The sequence below is a fragment of the Plasmodium coatneyi genome, chromosome 5, assembly GCF_001680005.1.
Source record: "Plasmodium coatneyi strain Hackeri chromosome 5, complete sequence".
NCBI lineage: Eukaryota > Apicomplexa > Aconoidasida > Haemosporida > Plasmodiidae > Plasmodium > Plasmodium coatneyi.
Window position 1 is genome coordinate 491587 of NC_033560.1, and position 20499 is coordinate 512085.

Genomic DNA, 20499 nt, shown 5'->3' on the forward strand with positions numbered 1-20499 from the left:
TTTTGTAAAAGGAAGGAACCTGCTTTTTCGGGGGTTCTCCAGCGTGGATGTGTCGCGAAAGTGGCTAGCAGAGGGACTGTTTGTTTTACATTCTTTTTTTTTTTTTTTTTTTTTGTGACTTATACAACTGAGGCGGAGTTCACACGTGGGAACTCTTCCGCTTGTTTGCACCATTTTAAGGGAATCGATTCATTATGGGAGAGGTTTCCATTTTTGCGGTCCCGCCCGATTCGCATGTGTAGGCACAGCTGCCACTTCTGCGCTTTGAGTTGGCCTCTACAGTTGACGGGGGGTGAAAAAAAAAAACATACAATTCTCTTCTGTGGTGCAAAAATAGGAGGAAAGGATTGCAAATAAATGGGAATGACTTTCCTGATGCACGAGCTACATCACCAGAGCGCTGCAACCAGGAAGAGATAACTGTTAAGTGGTAGTCATTGTAGTGGTTTTTTTATTTTTATTATTATATTTTTTTTTTTTTGTGTGTCCCAAAGGGAGAACATTCCTTCTGCGCGGGAGGAGCAGCATGGCCATTTTATGATGCTGCGCCTGTAGGTGGGATTTTCTTCCCAAATAAAAGGAGCCTTTTCGAAAAGTGCTTTTCTTGAGGCTCCTACAAAAAATTAATTCGTATGCATGAAGAGTATGTGTGTGTTGGGATACATGTGCACAGTATGACCCGCGGGTGTAGGAGTAGGCCAGTGGGGATGTGCCCCCTGCGAGTAACTAACAGGAATAACAACAAATAAGCAGAAGTGTCGGAGAGCCCCTTTTATCAGATAAACTTCGAGGTGGAAGGAAAAGTCGAGAGGGAATCCACTCTGAAGTAGGACCACCTTTCGTGGTCCCCAGTTGAGGAGGAAAGAAGTAGGTCGAAAAGGGGGGGAAGGGCGCTGCACTTATTGTATTTATAGGCAAATGTGGTTCCTGAAGTTGGTCCTTTCTTTGCTGCTGTTCCTATTGGACGTGTGCGAAACGCGGGCGAAGGGGAGCAGGCAAGGCACCTTTTTCGTCAACCATTCCCGAATCCCGTTGCAACGAAGGAGATGCGCCTCTAGGGGAGGGAAGGCGAGGAAGGCGGCAAAGGGAAGTGGTTCAGGCATTGATGAAGAGCCAAATCAAACGGACCCCAATGAGCAAAGTCTTAAAATCAACAAATTCGAACCGGAAGAGGTGAAAATAAACTCCAACCTGAACGTGAACATATTTCGCACCACCAACGATACGACCTCTGCATACGATGAGGGCATCTGTATTTACAACCTTTTGAAAGACATAGAGGTGAAGGACGTAAAGAGGATGCCCTCATTTAGCCAGAAACTAGCCAACGTCCACTTGCAAAAGGAAAAGGACTACATAAAGCTCAACAGAGGGAAGGAAAAAGACGCCCATTTAGAGAACCCCCTTATTTACAGAGACACAAACTACCAGCTGCCCTACGTGCTAAATTACTACCCAGACGACATGTTCATTTTTAACTTCGATGGGGTGATAAATATGAATAAGCAGGAAAAAATTGTGGTGGCGTTTTTGACGTTTCTGCGTTTATTTCAGAGGCAAAGTGGACGTGGCGTCTCGAAGGGGTATCCCTGTCTGCTCTTCAACGGGAAGCCCATCGAGGGTCTACCTTTATGCAATTTTATCCAGTCGAGGAGTTATCTCTTCACGGATGGTGATCCAAATAGTAATGTACCCCCCCAGAGTGACGACCCGTTCATTCTGTTGAAACTCATTCCAAAGTTCCTTTATTCGAGATTTCTCTACTTGTACAAATTTTTAAAAACCACAGAAGATCTAGTCATTGCAGTTAAGTATGTGTATGACGAGGTCGATGAGATATGCACCAAGTACCGCTACGATATTAACGAGATGCTTCGCATTTGTAGGGAGAAGAACGTCATGCAGGCGAAGTTGGAAAAAGTGAGTGAATGTCTGCAAGGTAATTTGAAGCACCCCTCAGGGGTACTACCCCCAAATGGAACTTTACCCCCCTCCATTGACCAATCACCCCAAGGACACATTTACGACCTCGTGAAGGAACTCACCAAAGGAACATTTAACCCATCCATGATGAGCAAATACAAGAAGATTGAAAACTTTGCAAACGTCTTCCCTAGCTTCCACAACGACTTTGAAAATTTTTACAAAAAAAAAATAAACCTCAAGTTGTATCAGCGGTATAAAGTAGATCCTAAATGGGTTCGAACGGAATTTGAAAAAACGAGAAAATTACTCAAGCAGCATGAGGAAGATGCTTATATCCACCTGATGCAGTATCGTTACCCATGTGAAGCATTGACTGAACAGGAGAGAGAGAACCACAGGACGTTTAATTTGTGTGCAGTTGACCTGATCAATCACAACATAAATGTTTTTAAAAAACCCATGTATGTCGTTTCTACGATGGAGGATGGAGATTATATTGAATACACCCTCAAGCTGTTTGGCGTGAACATTGCTGATGAAAGGAACACCCACCTTTTGCGTATTTTTGGAAAAGACTACCTGCGGAAGGGGGAGGACAACCCATCCGATGGGGACGCCAACTCGGTGATGAACAACCTGAAGAAGCTTTTCAAGTCACCCTACTTTGCAAAAAGAGGGTCTCCCCCCAAGGAAGGACGCCAGGAAAATCAGGATGATTACCTGTATGACCCATACAACATCGACCTGGAATACCTGAAGCATCAGGAGAAGACAAAGAAAAAGGACTACCACTTACTTAACCACAGGTACTACCTCGACCTGCTAAAGGAAAAGTGCAACTTAATTAATTACGTCATCGAAAAGTACCACCAAGACGATGTGACCATCCACATAATCGACCACAAGTACGAAGACCTCAATGCCATGTGTAATGACAGCCGGTTTAGTCAAAAGGTTCGACTGTACCTCTGCGAATGGGGTTACAACTCCTATGCAGACCGAGTGAAGGCTTTACATAACGACAGAGTGAAATCCTTCTCCCAATCGTTTAAACTCGTAGTTTTGTGTTGCACGCCACAGGACACCCCACGCAGGGAGCACACCCACGGTAAGGGACTCCCCACCGACTTTTACACCAAGTTCATGCTCAAGTACTTCCTAAAAAAGGGGCTCCTCAACCGGACGGAGGAAGATACGTAGCAGGTCGGCAGGTGCTATACCGCTTCCAACCTTACTTTCCTCCTGGGTGCCGTTCGTACATTTCTTCTTTTTTTGTAACCCCAAAGCGAAAGCCGTTTTGCTTGCCTGAAAAGGTGGCCCATCCCCACAAAGTGGACCCCGCTGACGATACGAAGGGTCAACTAGCACGACCACCCTAAACATGCACCCCATTGGCACTCCTTCACTGTACACAGAGGGGAAGACCAACGTGGAAACTCTTTCAATGAAAGTGAAGATTCCCCACTGTGCAGTTATTTGCAGGTGTTCAAAGTGTAGAAAAATATATATAATAATTAGTGCACACTCGATGGGGGTGGTTGCCTCATCAACACGCACTTAGACGTGCAGGTGTAGCAAGACGGCACTGTTAACAGACACACAGCTTCTACCTCTGTGGCTGCTTCACGCCCTGCTCAGCATAACTCAGTTTGCCACCGCTGCATACTTATGTGCGTGCATGTGGTGCGTCTTCTCTAGGTTGAAGGCGTCTAGCAGAAACTCGTCCAGCTGATACAGGTGGAGGTTGAGGTCTCCTGCAGACTGTGCAGCGTAGACGTCCCTGCCCGAGTAGAAAACGTGGGGTACTTCAATATCCCAATCGGGGTTGTCCCTTTTCAGTTGCTGAATGGCTGCCTCGATACGCCGAGAAACGTAGAACCAGGGTCCCATATTCATGTGTTCTTCCTGAACCCAAATGACATCTCTCAGATTGGGGTAGGTCTGTAAATCCTGCATGAATTGTTTAAAAGGAAAAGGAGATAGCTGCTCAATGGTCGCTATGGCGATGTTTTTAATCTCATTGGCTTCTCTATAATTCAAGAGATCGTAGTAGACTTGTCCAGAGCAGAGGATAATCCGTTTGATGTCCTCCTTGGCGTTTAACTTGTGTCCTTGTTGTTCAGGTAAGTAAGGAAGAAACTCTGTAGATGAGAGAAAATTTTCTATCGTATCGAATGCCATTCTCATTTTTAACATTTTCTTGGGGGTGATTGCTATGAGAGGCTTCCTAAAGGATCTGTGCATTTGTCTCCTCAGAGCGTGAAACAGATTGGATGGCTTGGTGCAGTTAATAACCTGCATGTTGTGTTGTTGTATTATCGTTTTGTCCTTCTCAACAGAATACGTAGCGATATCTTCCCTGTCATCACAAAGTTGTAAGAACCGTTCGATCCTAGCAGAGGAATGTTCAGGACCTTGTCCATCATACCCATGAGGTAGAAACATAACTATACCTGATTGTTTGTTCCATTTTGTTTCCCCCGAAGCGATGTAATTATCTATCATCACTTGAGCCCCGTTGGCAAAGTCACCAAACTGGGCTTCCCATACGACCAGTGCATCTGGGTGTTCATAACTGTATCCTATTTCGAACCCTAAGGCGGCATATTCGGAAAGCAACGAGTTATTCACTTCTATAGTGTGTGGTGTTTTGAGCGAGTCGAAGATGTTATACGATTCGTAGGTAACCTGGTCGTGAAGTACAGCATGTCGGTGGGAGAAGGTTCCTCTTTGCGAATCCTGCCCAGACAGTCTAGCATGAAATCCGTCAGATAATAACGTTGCATAGGCCAACAGTTCAGCTGTCCCAAAGTCGATATTCTTTCCTGTGTTCAAGCTATCTATGCGTCCTTTAAACAACTTAGCAATAATGGGATGTGCATGGAAGTTTTCCCGTATGGTAAATATTTGTTTGCCCAAATCGAGAAGGACTTTCTTTTCCACTCCTGTTTTTCTAGAGGGAGAAAATTTCTGAGGAGTTACCATGTGTTCCCACTGTGGCAGGTACTTCTCCTTCGGTGTTGGGACAAACGATTTGGACTTTTCATACACCTCCTCATACAAATTGTAGATGTCCGTTTTGTTTTGCTCAAATTCGTCTAGAGTTATTACTCCTTCACGGATTAGCTTCTTACTGTACAGGTCCAAAACGGATTCATGTCTTGTAATTATATCGTAGAGCAACGGGTTGGTAAATTTAGGCATATCTAATTCGTTGTGTCCGAATCGTCTATACCCTACGATATCTATAATGGTGTCTATGTGGAACCTGTTCCTTATGTCTAGTGCTAACTCGAAGACGTATGTTACTGCTTCGGGATCATCTGCATTCACGTGAATAATTGGTATGTCTATACACTTTGCGATGTCGGTACAATATTTGCCTGACCTTGCATCTACTGGATATGTCGTGAACCCAATTTGGTTGTTCACCACAATGTGTATGGTCCCTCCGACGTTGTAACTTGGTAACTTGGACATCTGCAGCGTTTCGTATGCGATTCCTTGTCCTGCTATAGAAGCATCTCCATGGATGGTAATCGGGAGGACCTTTTCCTTTTCCTTATCATTGCAGTAGTATTGTTGTGCTCTGGCTTGTCCCATTAGAATTGGATCAACGGATTCTAGATGTGACGAATTATCTACAATACCCATGTGGATGTACCTATTGGATTCTTCATCGAAGTGATCAATTTCAACCCCCAAGTGGTACTTCACGTCACCAGTGTTTCCCCAAATATTATCTGTAAAGCCAGTTTTTCCCCTAAATTCGGACATCATATTTTCTAGCGGTTTATGCAGTACATTAAAAAGGACGTTTAGTCTACCCCGGTGAGACATACTCATGAGGACACTATCTATGTGTACCATTGCTGCTCTTGAGATGAGCGCCTTCATGCCCGTAATGAGCGTCTCACATCCATCTATTCCAAACCGCTTCGTCGTAGCGAATTTTGCTGCCATGTAATTTTCAAAAATAAAAGCTCTAGCAGTATTTTCTAGGATTTTCCTCTTTGCCTTCTTATCATATTGGAATTTACGATCCTTTTCGATCCTCTTCACGATGTAGTTGACCACATTCTCATCCGTTATGTGCATGTACTCGAACCCGATGGTCCCACAGTAGGTCTGTTCTAACCGCTCTATTAAACTTCGGAGCGTGCTAGTCTCTTTTTTGTCACTCGAAAAACCAGTAATGGATGGCAAGTCGAAGGAAAATTCTGCATCTAAGTCATCCTTTGTGAACCCAAAATCCGAGTAACTCATTTTTTTCTTGTCCGTTTCGTTTACCACGCTACTGTATGGAGGTGTATTCGGCAACGGTAACGGGTTTATGTTTGCATACAGGTGACCCTTCTTCTGGTACCATCTGATTAGCTGCACTATTCTCGCAATGTCGTAGATATTTCCCATCCGTCCTTTATCAAGCATCTCATTGTTCACATATGTGATCTTGATATTGCTATTCCCCCGGTTGGGGAGTAGATTCGTTCCCATTCTGCTTCGAAAGTTCCTTTCTGCTTCCTCTTTCGTGGTCATTACACTAGGGGAGGTACTTCCCAAAAATCCCGCTTCTTCCGACATCTCCGCGAAGTAGTGGTCCCACGACTTGTGCAGCGAGTTCCTGAAAAAGGTAGCAATTAAAGGGGTTAACATGGAATCTGAGGCTCTCACTTGGGGGTGCTACATAGCCGCGTTACGTAGCTGCGTCACTCTACACCCATGCGTAGATATAGCACCCCTTGGCGGCATCCATACTTTAGTACTTACCTGTCTTGCCGCCATATCCGGTAGGCGCCCTCAATGTAGGAAGCCATGCTGGGGTTGAAATTGTCGCTGCTCGCGTACCCACCCACGTGGAACCTGCGCCTCAGCATATCTCCATTTTCCTTCACCAACTTATTCGACTGCAGAATTTTCCTCATCTTGATGTCACCACGTGTGCATAAACCTTTGTACAGTCTGCTGGTAGACGTGTGACCCCTCTCGGCGCTGCCCTGGTCGTGCTACACGTTTCGGTATGCACGCATAGGGAAGATCCAGGCGGTCAATGCAAGCAACTCATTTGCGCAGAAACGGCTTGCATACAAATGTGGAAGCTGAGCGCTGAGGGGCCCCTACGTGTCCGTTCATTCGGGTGGCTCTGTGGGGTACGTAACAAACTGGAAGGGGCCAAAAAAAAAAAAAAGGAAGGGCACTCCCGGGGAAAAGGGGGCCTTCACGCAAGCGCGGACTCTCTACAAAAGGCCCATCCGCATAGGCTCATATATCTATCCTGATTTCGCTGAACAACCTGCTTTTGCGAAACCCTTCATCGACGCATCTCCCCAGAGAAGATGCACAAAACTGACAATCACAGCTTCACGTTCATCCTGCGCCTTCACAAAAAAAAAAAGGAAATCAAGCAAATTGCTATGCCGTGTGGGTTAAATGGCGAGCTGACCTGTTCAGGAAAAAAAGAAAAAAAAAAAACACCGAAGTACCAATCATTATACGAACCGAGTTTCCCACCGGAGCAAAGCGGAGCAGCCAAAAAGGGCGTAAATCCTCGGAGAGGGTGCTAAATATGTGTGCATGTTCCCATGAGGGGAGGGACGTACTGCCAAATGTACATACATATGTGAACGCTTCGAATGCATGCACCACTCTGCAAAAAAGGCGAATGTAATAACTGCGCTACGTAAAGTCATGCTATTCATTTTTCTTTTTTATCTTTTCGGTAGGGGGGAGGAGACCCTTCCGTGAAGTGCATGCGATTTTAATTGCTGTTGTTCCAACTAGGTGACTCCAAAAGATGGTGAAAAGAACAGGTGCTAATTCGACTTCACAGTTGGGGCGTCCAATTAGCCCTTTCTTCGTCCCCCCCCTGCGGAGGTCTACCAGAGGAAAAGTAACCTTTCACAAAGTTTTACCGCGAGGGAGTATAAAAAAAAGAAGAAAAAAATGGGAACCGCGTCAAATGCTACACAAGCAATAATATAGGGACCCCTTCCCAAATGGACGCAATTATAAAGGCAGGGTATGCATTAAGCGGAAGGTTGGTCCCCTACTCGTGCAGGTAAACATACAGAAGTGTCATACGCAGCGGCACGCCTGCTTTAACACGGCAGACACGCTCAGTTAATTCAAACGAAGGACATACAAATGAGCATTAACAAAATGGGGATTTAAAAAGAGTACATATAACGGAAGGGATAAAGACATGACGTGAAAAAAAATGCCACGTAGGTGAAACAGAGAGGTATCGTTAAAAAAGTTGCCTACCCATGGGTCAGCCCACCATTGGCGTAACCTCTTTCGTGAACACACAAATGCGAATTAGACACAGCGAAGGTATTTTGCTAACGAAAGGGCTGCTAATATGGGGGATATGCCAATAGCGATGTCGTTCCTTTCCGCTACTTCCCCCGTTTGTACAACAGTGCAGTGAGGAAAGCATGGGTATTAATGTCGTTCAGCAGACCAAACAACTTGCAGTGCATCTGATCTGCAGGGGATTGTTATATGCTGCCACCCGGAAGAAGAATGCTCAGCGCACATTGTCGCCGTCCCAAAAGACGATCTTATTCCACTGGGTGAGCAAAAGCATCTTCAATGCCAAGTGAAAAACAGACGAAGCATGGAAAAGCCGAATCGTATTGTAGTGAGGAATGAGCCTCAGTTTTTTGCACCTCACGGATGCTGCCTGTAATTGTGAACAGCGAACACACTGTGGATATAACCTCTGCTTGGTGTCATATAATTTAAAAAATTTTAGTATAGTTCGAAGGAGTTTTCTTTTTTTGTAGTAATGAACCATGTCCTTAATGACTTGTACAGGTGGCTGGTGGTCTCCTATGAACCGGTCGTGGCAACTGACTCCACATGTATGGCAGCCCGTTTCTTTGCAGAAGCTTCTCAGAACTTCTATTTCCCTTTTGGTGGCGTATTTCATGTCTTTGTTTAGGCTCTTCCTCGGGTTGGAGTAGACGCCCGGCATCTTCACGTCGCTGGGTGAAAATTTATTATACCTGCGGGGGTGGTGGTGATCACGTTGATGGTGAGGCGAGGTAGAAACTACAGTGTTGACCAGTTGGATGGTGTGCCTGCACTGACACATTCAGCGTGCCCACTTACGTGCCTCCCGATATTTTAAAGAACAAATTAGTCAGCACAAAGTAGCGCAAGTAATTGAAGGTGAATAGACTCAGCTTGTTGATTCGCGTCAAAACGAACTTCTTGGTGCACTGGTAGAGGAGCTGGTATTTATTTGTCAGCCTGGTGTTTATGTAGTAGTCGGAGCTGTTGTATATGATCGTCCTGATGAGGTGCCCTTCGTACTGATTGAAGAGAGCTCGTATGAGGATCGCCTGGACAAACTCGCATGCCACATTTAAGTAATAATTTACCAGGTTGAGTTGGAAAAAACCAATCACCCTGGAGACGTAGTTGGACCCACTCACTTCTAAAATGCAGGCCTGCGTCTTTTGCGAAACGATGTTCACGTAGTGGAACAGGAGGAAGGACGCGGCCAGCTGAACGAGGTACACAACTGCGGGGGGGGAATAAAAGCGGCAACGTTAAGGTAAAAGCGGTAACGCTAAAGTAAAAAACGGTAACGTTAAATTGTTGGTGTGCAATGAAATGGGTGCTGCGTAGCTAAACTGCTTCTCACACGCGGAGAAACTTACCTAAGAAACGCAACACGAGCGTGCCGAAAAAACCAACCAGGCCGCGCAAAATGTTATTCCTTATGTAGGTGCCCTCTAGCAGGTAAAACCAGTTGGTTACCACAGACGCTCTGTCCGAAAGGAACCTAGTCAATAAACGGACCGATAAAATGTCTGATATTTTTGACAGCGACCTCAAGCTAACATATCTCTTCAAAATTTTGGGAGACTCTTTTACAAAGAAAAAAAATTTTCTACGGTTAAGCTTATGATAGTTTACGCTCTCCAAAGCACGGCAGCTGTTGTATATCAGGTTTACTTCGTTTTTAAAAAAACATTCACTGCATAACCTCTTCCGAATGTTCTTCCCCTTACTGAATAGGACATTCAGCGGAACATTGTAGCTCTGCTCATTTTTATATATGGACTTTACGAAAAATAAATTGATAAAGAATAAAAGCAGCAGGGATAAGAGGATAGAAACGATTTTCATCTTTCCGTTCGAGTGGAAGGTCTGTGTTCGAGCATCATTTGTCTAGGGCCTGCGGGTTGTTCTTTCTCCGTGTCATTGCCGAAATAATTTTCTTCACTTCCGCTACGATTCGTTTCTACCCACCCGTCTCGGGAAATGCCTCAAAAATGTCCGAGGGGGAAAAAAAAAAATACAACAAAACCCATAGCGGGTGGGGGGGGCACACTCCCGAGAAGTTGAATGTTTTAAATTAAAACATAATGGCGGAGAAAGAGTCAGAATGACCATAGAGGAAAAAGTACACGCTTCCCATAGCCTCTCCAAGCGCGGGAGAATATGTATCGCGCGGCGGGAGGAAAATTCGCGGAAAAGTGAAACATCCGGAGAAGCACATTTTACTCAGGCAGTGTGCAGAAAATGCAGTACAAGGCGGCCTGGTGAAAAAAAAAGGCAAGAAAAACGAAAATAAAAAAAAAAAAAAAAAGAGAAAAAAATACGAACATATGGGCACATTTGAGGCGTCCATTTCGGCACACCAGTATAACCGAGCCCAAGGAGCCAGTACCCCCTGCACCCCCCAAAGGCACACATAAGACAAATGGCCGAACTCGGGTGTAATTTTCCAACCAGGTGCACATGACCATTTCTTCTTTGGGCAGAAGGGCTCGGGAAATTCGTTCGCGCTGACGAGCTGGCGAGTTTGCCAGGCCGCACCTTAGCAGAAGACAAAAAAAAAAAAAAAATAAATAAAAATAAAAGAGTGTTCATCAGAAAATACAAAGGCTAAGGGGGAAGGTGATTCACTCCGTGTAGGGTATAGCATGGCGTGAAAAGGAAAGGTCTGAAGCAGAAATATAACTGTCATAAAACTACTAATATTAAATAATTTTTTTCTTAGGATACATTTTTTCTTTTTCCTTTCATTCTCCTATATTATTCCTTCTTTGAATTATTTAGCATATTAATTTCTCCTTAGGACTTTCTTCTTTTGTCAACTATTTTAAAAGTTCGTAATGTTCCTTTCCTTCTCTTTTTATATAAATTTTATTTATGTTCTCCTTAAATATGTTCTATTTAATTTTATTGCCTTGTGCTTAATACTTCCTACTTATGTATTCCATTTATTTTATAGTAACAGTTTTTGTCTCAAACTATAATTCTTGCATAATTGTTGCGGAAGGATTCGTTTTTCATATTTTTTTCCCTTTTTTCCTCCTTTTCCTTTCTTAATTATATATTATTCATGTGCACAATGTACGTGGAATGACAGCATTCATTTTACATATGACATTCTGTAAATTATAATAATGTGGAAGGGCATTGTGTACTAATTATAATTTAAGAATGGGTACATTCCATACAATGTAAAATTCGGAATACGCTGTACGGTGTTTATAACTTTAAGGAGAACGTTACATACCTTGGTAACTTATATTTCTCTGTCTTCGCTGTTGTTCGTTCCTCCTATTATTATTCGTTCTTCTGCTGGTAGATGTTGTAGTAGTATATGAGATGGAACCCTCCGTTGACTCATCCTCCTCAGAATACTCTGTTGAATTGTCCGCTGAATCGAATGACGAGTCTTCTGTTAAATATTCGTTAGAATCGTCAGATCCAGGATTTATGTTCCGCTCATTGGATCTTCTTTCCCTTCTTCTGTTAGAAGAAGAGTTACTTCTCCGAGAAAACAATGGTGAGTACTGAATAAAAAAAAAAAAAAAAAGAATGAAAGGGACCATACATAGAAGTTATATATTACCGTACTCCCTAACATTAACTGCTCAGAAGAGGGAGGAAGGAAGGAAAATAGTGGTACAGCATATTATTATTTGTACTCCTATAATAATTATAATTGTAACCTTATATAGGAGAAATGTAACGGCACCAATTGCTATTGTTGGAAGTGTGGCAGATACGATTGGGATGGTAGGAATTGCTGTACTTCCAGGTGCACCTACACCTGCAGGACCTTCTAAATTCTTATGTTGCCCACTTCCTCCATGTATACCACCAAGCTGCTCAGATGCTTCTTCTTCCTGTCCTTTTACTTTAGTGGATGTTAATGAGAGATCTGTTCTAGGTTTCTGTGGATCAATTTGTACCGTGTCCTCAGCAGCAGTATGCTTCTGATCAGGTGATTCAGCAGCCTTTCGACCAGGTGGAGGAGAAGCATCTTGTCTGGAAGCACCTTCTGGAGCAGCTTCCTGACTACCTGTAGCAGGGAGAACAACGGCTTCACCCTCTTTAGGACCTTCTGAAACAGGAGATTGAAGGATAAAAGGAGGATTAGTTATGTACGATATGCAACAACTCGAACAACAATGGTGTGTTCACGCACGGGTGAAGCAGTTTCTTCCAGTATGTGTTTCACATTCCTTTTTCGGAGTAATAATAATAACAATAATACTTTTGGATTATACATATTTGCTACATTCCCTTACTTGCTTCACCCGTTCCACTAGCTACACTTCCCTTACCTGGTTCACCTGGTTCACCCTTTACACCTTGTGGACCCTGTGGACCTGCTTCCCCCTTTTCACCTGGTCGTGCTGGTTCGGGTGGTGGTGGGGGTTGTTGTCCTGGGCCAGGTACCTGATCGGTGAGACTGGAACTGGAGGAAGAACTACTACTAGAAGAGGAGCTGATGCTGGAGGAAGCAGCATCCGGGCTCTGACCTAAGAGGGGTGCAGGTTTGGTAAAGAGGGAGTTCACACAGGTGGAGGGGGGAGTTGAAATGTGTGTAAAGGCAGTAACTTCTACTGCTGAAGTTTTTTTATATAAGGTGTATAGTTTTTTTCACTCTATACTTAAGATGTGAATATAGTTTTACTCTATATATAGTGTGTAGTTTCACTCTACTTAAGATGTAGTTACTTCTACGTGAGGTGTATATAGTTTTTTCACTCGATAACATACTTACCTGGTATAGCTGCTTCAGGTCCTCGACGTCCATTTAAGACAGTTACTTCTTCTTGTGTAGAGTCACTTCTTGTACTTCCTAAAGTTGGTACTGGCCCAGCAGAGGCTAGAGGGCATGTTAGCTGATCCGGCTTTCTTATTGTCAGACCTACCCTATTACCGAACATTGCACTTAATTCTTTATAGCAATCTTCTCCCCCGCCTCTTTTACACCATTTATCAGAACTCGTGTATGTATCTTTAACTTGCCTTATGTATTCTTCACACCCCCTCTTGCACATATTCTTCGCATCCACTAGTTTAGTTTTTCCACTCTTAATATTAAGAGTGTAATCGTACAATACTTTTAATTTGTAGAATTGTTCTTTGGTTACTTTGGGACATGTGTAAGGGTAGTTCTCTTCCTTAAAGGTACCGAATATCTCCTTCCTAACAGTGCTCTTCACTTTATCACATATGTCTCCTATAATACTCGGGAATTCGTGGTCCTTCCCTTCACCCTCCAGTACATTGGATACTTCATTTCCTAACCAATAGTAGAAAGTAATACTGTCGAACGCTCTTGGTTTCGTTTTTCCACATTTACTGTTTACAACACACCAAGCGTCCCGAATTGTCTGTGCTATAGTTTCCCCATTGTTGTATTTATCCAGTATCTCCTCTAACTCTTGCTTTTTCTGCATGCACTCATGGTCACCATCGCAGTTAATCGACACTAATTCTTTATTCAGGGCGTCATAGTACGTATCATCGGCTATATTACGAGCACTGCAACTCATCTATAAATACAATAAATAATATACATGAGTTACTTCATATGTATATATACATATAGATTTCAATATATTACATATATAGTGTACTACATTTGTAATAGTTTCCAGTTTGTTTAGCACTTACCCTTGACATTTTTCTTCTTCCTCTCCTGTAATATTCTGAACTATATGAAATTCCCCTTTTACATGTTCATCCTTTGGTATATACACGTTCCCATCTCCTTTTGGTGCTTACCTTTAATTATTCCTCCTAGTGTTTTATTTATACTTATAGTTAGTACTGAATTCTTAGTTCCCCTTAATTATTAATTCTTCCCTTTATAAAATATTATTTATTATAAATCATGATTATATGAATGCACATATATTATTTATATGTTATTTTATATGTGTTATTCCATATGTAGGAAGTATATATGTGTGATGTATGTGGTTGAACTATATGTGTAAAATATATTAATTCGCTTCATATACAACAAGCTGAGGAAGGGGTAAATATAAATAGATGTATATGTGCCTCCCATACTTAGGCATTCTTCCTTTTTCCTTATTTTTCCTATTACAAAGTTCTATTGTACTGCCAATTTCTTCCTTTTTTCTTATTCTCCTTAAAATTTTTTTTTCCTTCAAAAGAAGTTTCAGAATTGAGCACTTCACCCTCTTCCAATATTTATAAGTTTAACAATATTTTGCACTGAATGTACATGTTCATATGGGAGAGAAATATGCGAAGGAGCAGAAAAATATATGTGGAATGTGCAAATGTAATTCGTTCAGAATTTTTATTATTTTTAAAATTTGTTCTTGTTCTTGTTGTTGCTGTCGTTGTTGTGCATTTGGTGTTTCGGTACTTTACATATATAACGGAGGCATATATATATGGATATATGTACTCATTCCATATGCATTAATGTTCAATGGTACCTGAACAACTCCATTCCTCCACATATATATTATAATTGCCCTATATTTAGCATATACAATTTCATCTATTCCCCCCCTTCCTGCATTATCCATAATAAAATTATTGTAATAAATATATCCTATGGAATAACTAAAAAGTAATAAGTGCTTAAATAATTCTAAAATTAATTATTTCCAAAGAAGTAGGAGGTGCTCACTCCATTTTTATTTCTGCTTTAGGGGATTGAAGATGTTAGGGGGGTTAAGGGGATTTCAGCAGTTCCCTTTCCCTTTATAACATAATATTTTCAGCATATCCACATAATTGTACATGCATAGTTATTGTACCTTACGGAAATATTTATTGTAAAATTCGGTAATGATAAGTAATGAAATAAAATGAATATACACCATACAGTGGTACAATCACATTTTTTTTTCCCCTCTTCCCTGGACTCACTGTATGTGATATAGGAACAATATGAAAAATATGTAAAGGATGTAAGGAACGCATATAGAAAGGCAAAGAATGAATTGAGTTGTCCTGCACATTATGATCTCAGTTTTATACTTTACATTGTTGAATTAATCAAATGCCCCATCCTTATTCACATAATACTCACAGTATTAAAGAATATTGTATACAATTGCAGTAAAAGCTTATTGTGGAGTATTTAATACAAAAGGAAAATGGTTATGTAGGTCCCTTCCTATGTATTCAGAATAAATTCCTTATATTTCTCTCTAACTTATTTATTCCGGGGACCATTTATCCGCTGCATTTTTCTATATACACTTTGCGAAATAATCCTGTACTTGTCCATATAAGTATACATGGGAGTTCAATTTCTACCATTAAATTCCTTAGTTGTCAAAATAATAGTGCCCGTACGAATGCATATATATGTGGTAATCACAGTATTCTCTTCTATTATAGGGTGGGTGCTGTTTACCACCCTTACTTTGGAAGTGTATACATATGTACAGGGAAGAATAATATGCGCGATATATGTATATCAGCTCTCCATAGGAACACCGTGTACGGAACATAAGATTGGAACATTTATATGTAGAACACTTAACTTTCTTCTTCTCCCTTATGTAAAACACTGTAGAACCGTACAAGTAGACCATCGTTGCATGGGGATACGAAGCTGGTAGGTTCCACTATAAAGGGGGGTTAGAATGGTAACGTCCCATGGACAAATCTTCAGTGTGGATGATCTCACACATGGGTAATATAAGTTCTTCCGCGGTTGTCCTCCCTGGGTTATAGTTTTCCCCTATAGGCTGTAGTCCCCCCTTCTTTCCATTATGTGGTCCCATATGAGCACTTATAGGAATTATACTCAGGGGCTCAGTTCTTTAAGGAATTCTCCCCTAAGAATACTTTTTTCTGTATATAACCATACAACTGTGTTAGGAGTGGCTTAGAATAAGTCTCCTTCACTTTAGAGATGTTACTCTTAACTTACGCATTCGTACCTTCATGGAGAAATAAGGCATAAGAAGTCCCATTGTTTATTATGATTCTTTAAATATAATTGATCCCTTCCATAATTTGAAAAACCTTTCCCTGTAACCTAACCTTGCTACTTTTTTGCCATATTCTCTGTAACAATTATTCTTGAACTTCATCTTTTCTTGTTCCTCCGCTTGAATACCTTATTCCAATCTGGAGAACTACAAGGAAAGTACACAATACCCAACAGAACATTTAGTTTACACCTTTAAACTTAAAGGATAAAAATACACCGTAATTTGTAGTGTAACATTCCCATATTCTATAATAAGTATTTACTTCATTGTATAAGAGCAGGGAAGAATACTATTACAAGTACTGTTGGAGCCACGATCATAACTCCCATGGTATTTGCGTCTAAATTACCATATACTGTTTATGAAGTATCCGGAACATGTGCAGTGGTGCATGCTTCGCACTTCCCGACTTATTGGAATTATATGATGATACCGTGTAAAGGAAAACTTCCACAGTTCGCTCGCTGCCTAAATTTTCCTTCCCCTCGGGGGAAGAGCATACCTCCCAGACCGGACAGTGTAAGAGCCTATTAATAAAATACTGTTGCTGATGTTGATAATTTTTCTTAAGAGAGCGTACTCCCTGGGTACGGCGGTGTGGGGATATAAACCCCTTTTCCGGCAGCTATACATGTGTAAGACTTTTCCATTGGGGTCCGCACACAGTTGCTTCCCTCGTTCCCAGTTGAAAATGAATTATTATTTTATTTATTTTTTTTCCATTAACCACACCCTTTGCAGATGATTCCCCCGTGTTTTCTTCTATTCACCAGAACGAATCTTCCAAGAGGTCGTAGAAAAAAAAAAAAAAAACATAGAAAAAGCCAAATGAAGATGCGAACCGAGCAGAACTAAGTCGGAGGAACGAGCTATGAGGCAACAGAATTGCTCACGTATGTATGCACAATACACATTTAAAATTTTTTGAACATTTAAAACCAGTCGTGATAGAAGGCTCTTTGTTGAAGTCACCCTACTATAGTGTAGTAGCTAGCTGTGCCGAGCCGCCATGTGCGCATTGCAGCTTCAGACTGAAGGGGCAAACATGTGAGCATCCAACTGTACAACCATTCAACCGTCAATACGTTATATCCATGTGAGTGTGTAACTGCGCAAAAGTATACACGAATGTCCTGTAACTGTGCTCATGTGTGCTAAAACCTAAAGCTTTCCCCCGTCATGCCCCTTTCCTTTTTTCCATTTTTTTTTTTTTTTCTTTTATTTTTTTGTTTCTCTTTCTTTCCTTTCTTATTTCTTTTTCTTTTAATCTTCTTTTTTCTCCTTTTTTTGTATGCACACTTTAAATGGATACCCCTCCTGAAACAGCTAAATATCAGATTACATTATTGTTCTTATACCATAGAAACAGTTAAACAACCAGTCCATATTCTTGTTCTTACACCCTAAAACAGCTAAAGAACAGGCCATAATTGTTGTTCTTACACCCTGAAAGAGCTAATTACCAGGTCACATAGCCGTTCATACACCCTAAAAAAGCAGAACACCAAGCCATATTCTTGTTCCTATACCCCGGAACCTTAAGCTTATGTGCGAAACTTTACACCCTAATTGCGAAATCCTATATCTTCAAGTGTAAAATCCTTATACCCGCAGTGCGAAATCCTACATACACACACCGTAAAACGCGAAATCCTACATACAGACCCTAAAATGTAAAATCCTATACACCCCTAAATGCGAAATCCTACACATGCACAACCTAAAATGCGAAATCCTGTACACAAACACCCCTAAAATGCGAAATCCTACACATACACCCTAAAGTGTGAAATCTTACACATACACACCCTAAAATGCGAAATCCTACACACACACTCCCTAAATTTGCGAAATCCTACACTCCTTTACTCATAAACTCATTTCTTTTTTCTTTTTTCTTTTTTTTTTTTCTTTTTTTTCCTTTTTCTTCCTTTTTCTTCTTTTTTTTCTCTTCTTGTTTTTTTTTTTTTTTTTTTTTTTTTGTATTAAATTGTTTAAGTGCATGTGTAATTAATATAAGTCTGAAAAGAAAATTTTTTTTTCAGTTTACACAGGTATTGCTAAAATAAGCGTCCCCCCCAAAAAAAAGCGGAAAGCAACGAAATAAGGAGCAACCAAATAAAGAGGAACAACCACAAAGAAAAAAGCAGGGGCTTGGCTCTTACTGCTTTTTCTTTTTTTTTTTGCACACAAAGTTGTCCATTTCTAGCGCCCAGCAAGCACATCACATCACAATGCACGTTTCTCCTCCTCCCCGCAAAAACAAAAAAGTGTCTTAAAAAAAGAAGTGTTCTTACAAAAAAAAAAAAAAGAAAGGAACTGTGTACACAATTACACAAATTTTTACACCATGTCACACATGTGTGCTTCTTCTCCTCCTCCGCAAAAAAAAATAGTGTGTTCTTACAAAAAAAAGAAAAAAAAAGAACTGTCTATAAAATTTTACCATGTCATACATGTGCCTGTATACGAAAGAGAATCAACATTTTAAGAACAAACATTTGCAGAACAAAAAAAAAAAAAAATTAAATTAAATTGAATGGAATGGATTCATAATATTAAAAAAATAAGAAAAAAAATAAAAAAAAAAAAAAGAAGAAAAGGAATGGAGGAAAGTAGTGCCATTCTACCCTTCTACATTTTATAAACTACATGATCCGTTATACTTTACGGGTGAAATATTCCGATTTAGGTGTTACATGCGATGATAAAATATATTCCGACGATTCGCTGTATTTGTTCATCTGGATGATGATCATCTTGAGGATGATGTATATGGAATTGAATATTCGGACGAATATGCCGTTGTTAAGGTGTCATCGTCTTCGTCGTCCTCTGATAGGGTGTTCAAATCATGTCTCAAAGTTGATCTTTTCTTCCTTCTTACACCAGAATGATTATTCTTTTTAAAGAAGAAAGGTTTGTACTTGTAAAAAAAGTATGCCAAGGTTGGTAATGCTATGGTGGCCAGTGCACCAGACACAGCAGCAGGTGCCACGACACCACCAACAGGACCTTGTTCACCTTCTTCGTCTTCTTGCCCTTTAGATTGCACCTCTGCTAAGTCTTCATCTTCCTCCTCTACTTCTTCCTCCTCCTTTCCTGAATACAAAGAAAAAAATAAGGACCGATGATTCTAGTGTAATGCTTTCTTTCTTTTCCTTTCTTTTTTTTTTCTTCCTTTTTTTTTTAGGACGGTTGTTCCCCGTTAAACGACACTTCCCACATAACGAAACCCTTTACTCCTTTTTACTCCTTCTTCCTTTTTATAGGTTCTAGGTTGAAAATATAGTTTGCGCTCCTTACTTATTTTTACATCCTCTTGAGGTTTTTCTGCACGTGTAGAGTCCTGAGGGCATGCCCATTTTGATTCTCCGTTATCAAAATATTTTCCATATTCTGCAGTAAGTTTTCCACAATATGTACTATGTTCAATCTCACCGGTACAAGCACTTTTTATACTCTGATATGCTTCCTCAGCTCCCTTTAGGGACTTGTTGCATCCTTCATACGTAAGTAGGCCCCTCCGCGTTAATTCATCTTTAGCAGTATCATAATTATAGAAAAAGTCGAACAATTCTTTACTCTTCTCGAAAAGGGATTCGCTAATACCAGGGTATTTATCAGTACATATACTCATACTTTTCTGATCCTTGGGGAAACTATCATAAATTGTACCTATTATTTCTGAAAAGTTTTCTTCCTTCCAATTCTGCTTTACCCTGGTACCTAACCAATAATAGAAGAAGTCCCAAGGCTTACCACCGAGTGGTTCTTTGTCTTGCTGAATTTTAAATGCATTGCACCATCCTCTTGCAATTCTACTCATCACAGGCCTAATGTCCATTCCGCTCCTCTTTATTCCTTTTCCTAACGTACTCGCCAACTTGTCTCCGTAATTCTGCATGCTTGCATATTTCCTACACGCATTCGCGGTTTCGAACATCCTGTATATGTCCCGTGAGGGCCATGAAGGTGTACTTGGACTAGCCTACAAAATATATAATTGGCACAATATATATGTACGTACCCCTCACTCCTTTGCATTATTATTTACCAAACATAAAATATTATATACATAAAGTATAAGTATTCATGTTAGAATAAAAAAGGGAATGGATCCCTTACTGCCATTTTTACCGTTTTTCCTTTCCTTACCATTTTTTTCACACATTCTTATTCATATAGTAGGCATGTTTTTAAAGTTGCATTCCTTCCTTCTTTATTTATTCATGCAACTATGAAGGAGTATATAAATATATGTAAGATTTTTCACATTATATATTTTTAGAAAGGAAGGATGGGGTCTCACCAT

General features: G+C 40.8%; 4 protein-coding genes across 4 annotated transcripts; 1 reads left to right on the top strand and 3 right to left on the bottom strand.

The window, feature by feature from the left end:
• Positions 1–918: 918 nt before the first annotated feature.
• On the top strand, positions 919–3126 carry PCOAH_00010920 (Uncharacterized protein; the record flags this gene model as incomplete). Its single annotated transcript, XM_020057901.1, has 1 exon — positions 919–3126. One exon carries the CDS (start codon positions 919–921, stop codon positions 3124–3126), a length of 2208 nt encoding a protein of 735 aa, XP_019913637.1.
• A 444-nt stretch (positions 3127–3570) lies between these two features.
• On the bottom strand, positions 3571–6851 carry PCOAH_00010930 (2-oxoglutarate dehydrogenase E1 component mitochondrial; the record flags this gene model as incomplete). Its single annotated transcript, XM_020057902.1, has 2 exons — positions 3571–6550; positions 6697–6851. 2 exons carry the CDS (start codon positions 6849–6851, stop codon positions 3571–3573), a joined length of 3135 nt encoding a protein of 1044 aa, XP_019913387.1.
• A 1604-nt stretch (positions 6852–8455) lies between these two features.
• PCOAH_00010940 (Uncharacterized protein) lies at positions 8456–10068 on the bottom strand (the record flags this gene model as incomplete). The annotated part of the gene is made up of 3 exons (XM_020057903.1): positions 8456–8936; positions 9043–9457; positions 9597–10068. 3 exons carry the CDS (start codon positions 10066–10068, stop codon positions 8456–8458), a joined length of 1368 nt encoding a protein of 455 aa, XP_019913362.1.
• Positions 10069–18939: 8871 nt separating this feature from the next.
• On the bottom strand, positions 18940–20130 carry PCOAH_00010950 (KIR protein; the record flags this gene model as incomplete). The annotated part of the gene is made up of 2 exons (XM_020057904.1): positions 18940–19286; positions 19491–20130. The coding sequence occupies 2 exons, from the start codon at positions 20128–20130 to the stop codon at positions 18940–18942; spliced, it is 987 nt and encodes a 328-aa protein (XP_019913399.1).
• Positions 20131–20499: the final 369 nt, after the last annotated feature.